We start from the raw sequence: 7,511 nt of genomic DNA on the forward strand, positions 1-7,511 counted from the left end.
TATTACTCCAGTGTATCAGTAGTCCTCCTGTAGCTATAGCATGCTTTGTGAATTGTTTGATTAGTGGACGTTTTTTTCCAGGTATGAATTGCGGCGTAAACAGTCGTTAAGAACATGGGTGGGTACAAAGAAAGAGCAATCTAGTTGAAAAGCAAAAACCAAAGCGACTACGAAGAAGCATATAGCTTCACCACACCATCGGCACCAGCGCTAGCCATGAACGGAAGCGAAGGGTGGAACTCGGTGTCTAACACGCCTTCACGCGCCTTTTCTCGATGTGTGGTAACCTCTTGCACGCATTGATGGGAATCCAGCAAGTCCCAGAACCGGACAGAGCAGTCATGGCTGCCGGATACCAACGAGAAGCCAGCGGGGTCAATGGAAAGCGAGGTAACACCATCCAAATGAGCCAACATTGAATGCGTGCATTGTCCTGATCTAACGTTATATTCTTCCTTTCAGAGAGACAAGGTTCACGAACCTGTGACAATGTCGAATATCCGAATGTACTTGTCTTCATGGGCAGTGACGAGCAGAGACATGGTGGGGTGCGACACAATACGGTTGATCTGTGTGGCTGGCGTGCCATCTAGCAGAAGAAAATGAATCAGAAGAGGTAAGAAAAGGGTGTGTCGGCGTACCATAACTAATATCAGTTGGTAACCGCGTCAGCTCCTTGCCATTCTCAATGTCGAAAATCTTCACGACGGCGTTCTGATAAGCTACAGCGACCTTTTTAAGGTCACTTTTAAGTGCCTCGACCGCTGTAGCACCAGGAGCATCCAAATCGTCATGCATATCTTCAGACGTTTCCAGCCCAGCCCATCCCCATGTGAGCTTCAGTGACCCGCCACCAGAAAGACCACTGACATCCCAGACCTTAACGGCTCCCTCTGCGCCACCGCTAATCAGAGTGTTTTCGTCACGAACGAGAGCTAGATCCCAGACAGCATCGGTGTGTCCAATGAGTTCACCACGGGCTCGAGTCTCGTCGTAGGGTGCGTAAGTTGTATGTGACGGCGCTGGCAATGCCCATACACGAATTGACGAGTCAAGCGAGGCTGAATATAGCAGTCCTTTGGAAGGAGCATGGATGAGCCGGGTGATAGCAGCTGAATGGCCCCGGAGAGTAAGTTGAGGCTCAATCTCCGTTGTTGGACGTGATCTAAGCCTATGAGAACGAAGAACAAGATATAAAAGCAGATTACTCACGCAGAGGAAGCGACACCAGCCACATCCATCCGCCAAATTTTAACAGTACAATCATCTCCACCAGTTGCAAGCGACAACTCGTGAGGATGGAAAGCAAGGGCTCGAACAGCGTCCAAATGGCTGCTCGAGGGTGAGAACTCAAACAGTAAACATGACTGCTAATAAACGCACTTTCTTAGTGTCCGCTTTGGTCGCCACACTTTGCTGCCCTCGCCCTCGCCCGTAACGACGTTGGTTTCATCGTCTTCGAGTTCTCCTTCGTCTTCTTTTCCGTCGTCATCTTCAGTTCTTCGATCCCAACCTTGTTGACTTTCTCGGGCAAACCGAGCCTGCTCTGACGCCTCGTGTGACAATCGTAGCTTCTCTTTCCATTCTCCAGCGTCGTCTGGCCGGAAAATTGCCGTGAGTTGCCGGGGTTCGTCGCCGTCTCTGTCCCGGTCCGAATTAGGAGGTGGCGTTTGTGAAGGCACAATGTTTTGCTGCATCATAGACATGTTGGGTGAGGATTGTTGAGGTGGTTGTTGCATGTGTTGAAGCTGTAAGAGTCCAGGATTGATTGGGTTACTCCTTTCCAGATTGTGCATTTGTGGGCCAGCTGCAGCTGGGGCAGAGGATGGACCTGACATAAGGTTCATATTTCCGTTTAACATCGGAAACTCTTTGCCAGTGTCGGGTAAATGCTTGCGGGGGCGTCCATTGAAAGCCATCTGTTCAAACGACGGCGCATTGGGAAGAGTGAGCGGCATATTGCCGTTATTGAGCAGTGGTCTGTTCGGAAGCGGGTTCATGGCCTGGGGGGAAGTAAGATACGAGACTTCCTGAAGACATCTTGAGGTAATAAGAGTTCAGTACAGGGAGTTGACCGAGAGGAAACGCGCACTGTTTGAGGTAATCGCGACTGCGTGCTCGGCTTTTTGGGTCGCGACCTGGAGGTGGTTTCCCTAATCCAGCTACAGTCCCAGCCAACGGTCCATTAGGCCAATTCGAGCCTCCCCATGACATTGGTCTCCCTACAGCAGAAGCGACACCATTGACACGCCCATCTGGGAGTGGTGAATCTACGACAGCACATGAGCAAAAAGTTGCAGGTCAACCACAAGAAGCCAACCTTCGCTGCGAGGAGAGCTGCCACTACTATCTTCTTTGTGGCTACTTGACTCGTCTTTTTGAGAGGTAAGTGCTTGGATGGCAGCTAATTTCGCTGGCGGCGGCTGAGAGGTTGCTGGAGGTTGTGTGAGTTGCTTTGAACTGCAACACGGTCAGAAGGAGGATATTATGGCTGGTTCTTGCCACGCACCGTTCCATACGGAGCGCATATTCAAGCATTTTTATTCGTCGCATGAGGTCGAGCTTGACATTCTCAAACGAGCGACGTTCACCTTCCAAGAGGGCAATTCGAGCCTGGCTGGCAGTCAGCACGCGCCAAACAAGCGGCAACGAGGCCGTAGGCGTACCCGCATCTCAGCGCGCTCAATTTCCCACTCGTTTCTGTCGCGTTCATACTTGCGCCATTCAGTTTGGAGATAGTGGAGAACACTTGAGAGATTCCAGTCCTGGCCGCTCTGAAACGGAGGGGGAGGTATTTGGTTTTGTTGGAGTTGAGGTTGGGGAGGGCCCTGCTGCTGGGGATTCGGGTTCGGTTGAAGACCCGGCAACATGCGTGAAGAAGGCAAGAGACAAATGCTTTGTGATGTACAATATGGCAAAAACTCTACTACGATTCCCTGCATTCTTACTTCTTGCCAGACCTACAATTCAATGAGATTCGAGTTATAAAAGCCGTATTCACCCACTTCTTGATACCAGCACCACCCATTGGCCCAGCTGACGTATGTTTATGGCAAACTCTCCAAAAGAATTCATAACTCACCCTTGACCGCTATATCCAGGCGTTAGCCTCGCAGATCCATTAACCAAATAGCTCACCTTTGGCCTGTGCAGCCTTGAGAGCTTCGGCATCGGCTTTCTGCTTGGCCTTGAAGGCAAGATCATCTTCATCGGCCTCTTTTTTCTCTTTCTTCGCAGCCTATTTTCCCTTTTGTGTGAGACACCATTCCATCCCATAAGCACGCTAGCAACTGACCTTCAAAGGTTTAAGTTTGCCTCCTTGCCGACCAGACATCGTGGTGAAGTTGCTCACTTACAGTCACGATACATATACTTCTCGTCACAGAGCTTGTCCAGTGCTTGTCCTCAAAAGACCTGCATACTCAGGCATTGGGCTTTACTAAGCCTTCGGCCGGAGAGGCCTCATCTGGATCCAGATGCTCACTCTGGTCTTGCTCTTGTCTGTCGTCGCCGCCATGAACATTGACCTTGACATTCAAACCACTCTCACGACTGAGAAAGCCTCTTGGACTCTGGAATTGTCTCGCACATGGGATGTCCTTGGACCGTTTCCAATTCACGCCCGCGAACAACATTTCCTTTCGCCATCTTTTCCCATCAATATCTCGGAGCCTCTTGACTTAGAGAAAACATACCCTTCGGCATATGCAGACAACGGGACTGTTGGATGGTCAACAGCGGAGGCCTCCGCCGAGGGTAATCTCGCTATAAGCTTCCCAGATATTCGGTAGGTGCAATGTTGTGATATATACTCCGTTGTTTACTTATTACAGTTGGTCTGAGCTTCGTGCGACGGAAGGTTGGAGCGCTTTACAACACCACGCTGTTCTCCACACGACCTTGACGGCTTACCCTCCAATTGGAGTCACGAATACTGCACCTCCTCGTTTGATTTTGCAGCTGATCCAAGGCGCTTATGTCACTATTCTCGACTCCAAGTTCTCAACGATTCCCCAATGGCACGCCGGCAATATCTATGCAATGGACAGAACCTTGCCACGAGCCATAGAATTTCCATCTGCACCTTCAGTCACTTCTCCGACAACATATCATCTCTTCGTAAGCGGAGACTACGAGGCATGTTGTGCTTCCATTTAAAAGTGTTGACTCTGAGCCCATCATAGATTCGACTCTTTGGAGGCCCCAAAGACCATCCCCCCCACACAAGATATCAAATTGACAATTGACATTGAAGCTGTCACACCCAATGTGCACTTGGAGCCTTCGCAAAACGTTATTTGTGACTTTATCGACGGACATGCGTTTGGTGATGCTCTCGGTGTGGGGCTGCACAGTGTAGGAGGCTGGTGGACCGTGCTTTCTGCCAAGGCGGAGAATTTCTCCCTCGAGCTTACGCGGAAAGTGGTCCTGGCTCCTTCACAATCTCGCATCGTGCCTTTGCGGGTTCTTCAAACAGCGGAATATCCTGACTCGACATTAAATATCACGCTCGTCGTTGCTTCAAATGAAGGACGGGAAATAGAAGTTGCTGTTACTCTCGCCGTGAATCAGCTTACTTCTGATGCTGCTTTCATTTTTGCGTCTCATTTCGCCGCTGGTGTGCCGATGATTTTCACGGCTATTTCGCCGATATCGGAGAGCAGCGGGCCGCCAATCCTGGCCTTACATGGTGCTGGTGTGGACATCGTATCAAACTCTTTCTGGGCGGAGGCACTTCCGCGTCAGCAAGACAGATGGATCGTTGCCCCTTCTGGCCGCACGGCATGGGTACTACGACTTTGGTCCTCTCTCCTCTCTTAACCTTGGCTTACTCCGGGCAGGGTTTGGATTGGCACGGCCCCAGTGCATTAGAAGCATGGGCGTGTGTTGATTCTCTGGTTTCAATTCTTCGGTCAAGTAAACCCTCAATGGCTTTAGAATATGGAACACCCGTTCTATTGCTAGGCCATTCCAATGGTGGACAAGGGTCCTGGTATCTGGCTTCGCGCTTCCCTGACAGAGTCATTGGAGGTCAGAGCATGTCTATCTTGGAATGCTCGCTCAATCAGTGCAGTGATTCCGCAAGCCGCATATATCAAGTCTCAAGCCTACGTCCCACTGACTATGTCGCGGTAAACCTAAGTTTGGTATCGTGAACCATTTTGACTTGCAACAGATCAGCTCACTTCATCGATCCCGCCGTTCGTGCCATCTTGGAAACCTCGTTGACCCCGGATGATAACGACCTTTTCCTCTCCAATCTCGTCGATACCCCAATTCTTGCGCTGCATGGGTGTGTGAACAAGCTATTCATGATTTCAACGCTATTCACCCTCCAACTTACTTCTGCAGTGGCGCCGACGATAATGTACCAGTCTGGCACTCACGCGAGACTCTAAGTGTCCTCAAGACATGGGACAGCGGAGTAAATGCAACGTATAGTAGCTCTTTATCACTACTGGGGAAACCCTTACCCATCGAAACCACAGGTTCAGAGAGGATCCTGGAATGCCTCATTGGTATCCGGACATCATGATAGTCAGTTTTGGCCTGTTCTTCGCGCTTTGTCACTGACCATTCGTTCCTCAGAACGACCGGGTGCAGTCTTTCATCGATCAAGTATTCTCGTCTCAGTCACGTGCACCACCAAACACTTTTACCTTGACGGTAGCAATCCCTACTGAGAGTGGATCTCTACATGGCTTCACGATCGAGTGTCTGACTACTCCTGGCAGGTTAGTTGCTTGACCTGGATAACTGATGACACCTAAAATTCCTGGAGACTAGCGAGATTGACGGTCCATGTCAGTGCTAATGGCCAACTGCAAGTGTCCTCGACCAATGTCCAACGTTTCTCTATTGCCTCGGGCAAATGGAACTTGAGCACAATCGTGATCGATAATTCGCCACTGCTTCATATCGCGCCGGATCTCGTTACTGCTACATTTGAAAGGCTTAACCGCAAGTCCTGGAAGGTACTAGTAGAGACAGTCTCTGAGTGCCCCCACTTCTAAGAATACTTCCAGCTTGCCGACGCAATCGAGGGTGCTGGCCCACAACCCTCGGGCCGGATGCAGTCCTTCCTGACATCGAAGGCACCTTATCATCTGCTCGTACTAGACGGTTCAAACACGCAGCACCTGTCTCTCGCTTTGCGGATCGCTCATGATCTGAACACATACCATCGACTTGATTCTGAGATCCACGTTGGCCCCACCGACATCGCACAGGAAGGAAATATTCTGGTGATTGCCCATACCAGTGACCCCCGGCTTGCCGAGCTTCTCCGAGATCAACGAACCCCGTTCAAAATAGAAAACAAGCATCTCGCCCTGCGAGAAGCTGTGTTTGATGAGCCAGGTTTAGGTGATTATAGTCTTCCTGTAAACGTTACCTCTTTTATGACGCATCCAAGGCATTCTATTCCTTCACCCTCACCCTCAAGATCCAAAGGGACAGATGCTATTCTTGCTGTGTACAGATGACGCAGGATTAGAGCGCGCTGGAAAATTGTTTCCGATCCGAACAGGGGTTACCGTCCCCGACTGGCTTGTCATCAGTAGTCGAGCAGATCAGATGGGTGCGGGCGGCATCATTGGCGCAGGGTAAGTAAAGCACCCCCGGAATGCATCTAGCGTGTAATAATGCTTCTCGTAGGGTGTACGGAAATAACTGGAGCTATAACGACGTGGCCTCGTGGCTATATTGAGTGTGCTGCCACCGCTGACTGCAGAGCCCTCGCAATAATACCCTAATAAAAAATGATCAGGACAGAGTTGAGCCACAATCAGTTATCTGGGGCCAAAGTCAGTCGACATGTGTGTACTAGTCGAAAGTCCCTCACCGTCATACCACCATTACTGGCGAAGCCCACGTCAGGATGCGCTCCTTGTAAAACCGCGTCAAATACGAGCAGTCAGCGCGGATGCTGTGATCTCGAATGACCCTTTCCAAGCTTTCCACAAAGCTGGATATGCTCGACGCTTTCTGCCACGCAATGTGACCACGGGCACACAGCTCAGACAAGACGCTGAGGACGAAGGTACGGCAGGTAATGCCGCGCCGTCTATTCTCGCAGACGGTCGTATAGCTCGTTATAAAAGTCGCTGCACAGATTTCTTGGAAGATGTTGGGAGCTGGGGGGGAAAAGTCGGAAATTTTATAATAGCCCAACACTACGTGTCCTGTCAGCGACTTTGGCTGGACAATCTGGGACCCGTAGCCCTCTATCGCGGTTGAAGCCGCATTGGGCGGTATTTGGTGCCAATGGTGTCTCGTTGCGACACAACTATCGTCCGTTTGAACGAGCGCCCAGTGAAATCGAGCAGCTTCGGAGAGTTGAGTAGTAGTCACATAAAGACTGTTTTCTGCCAGTAAGATTGACATTCTAATAGCTCGGGTGAGTGGTTAGTTCTCGGAACTCGTCCCAAAAACCGACTTGGTTTATAACAACTCGGGCAATACGAGGTCTGGGCGAGAGCACCCTAGAAAGCACCGGAGTGATCCACCAT

At 50.5% G+C, this 7,511-nt stretch overlaps 3 protein-coding genes across 3 annotated transcripts; 1 reads left to right on the top strand and 2 right to left on the bottom strand.

Annotated features, from left to right (window-relative positions):
• Nucleotides 1-167: 167 nt before the first annotated feature.
• On the bottom strand, nt 168-3,334 carry MIND_01064100 (Striatin-related protein; the record flags this gene model as incomplete). Its single annotated transcript, XM_037367221.1, has 13 exons — nt 168-433; nt 482-589; nt 642-1,165; nt 1,213-1,332; nt 1,384-2,040; nt 2,093-2,270; nt 2,321-2,460; nt 2,510-2,613; nt 2,667-2,960; nt 3,002-3,036; nt 3,083-3,091; nt 3,139-3,238; nt 3,296-3,334. The coding sequence occupies 13 exons, from the start codon at nt 3,332-3,334 to the stop codon at nt 168-170; spliced, it is 2,574 nt and encodes an 857-aa protein (XP_037216615.1).
• Nucleotides 3,335-3,476: 142 nt separating this feature from the next.
• On the top strand, nt 3,477-6,709 carry MIND_01064200 (uncharacterized protein; the record flags this gene model as incomplete). The annotated part of the gene is made up of 13 exons (XM_037367222.1): nt 3,477-3,787; nt 3,834-3,998; nt 4,185-4,788; nt 4,842-5,031; nt 5,075-5,132; nt 5,177-5,293; nt 5,353-5,436; nt 5,490-5,538; nt 5,590-5,735; nt 5,783-5,975; nt 6,027-6,366; nt 6,416-6,605; nt 6,658-6,709. The coding sequence occupies 13 exons, from the start codon at nt 3,477-3,479 to the stop codon at nt 6,707-6,709; spliced, it is 2,499 nt and encodes an 832-aa protein (XP_037216616.1).
• Nucleotides 6,710-6,765: 56 nt separating this feature from the next.
• Nucleotides 6,766-7,511, bottom strand: MIND_01064300 (uncharacterized protein; the record flags this gene model as incomplete). The annotated part of the gene is made up of 6 exons (XM_037367223.1): nt 6,766-6,795; nt 6,845-6,860; nt 6,911-7,288; nt 7,354-7,387; nt 7,439-7,469; nt 7,509-7,511. The coding sequence occupies 6 exons, from the start codon at nt 7,509-7,511 to the stop codon at nt 6,766-6,768; spliced, it is 492 nt and encodes a 163-aa protein (XP_037216617.1).

This window comes from Mycena indigotica, assembly GCF_014461135.1.
Source record: "Mycena indigotica strain 171206Taipei chromosome Unknown Mind.scaff0009, whole genome shotgun sequence".
Classification (NCBI taxonomy): Eukaryota; Fungi; Basidiomycota; class Agaricomycetes; order Agaricales; family Mycenaceae; genus Mycena; species Mycena indigotica.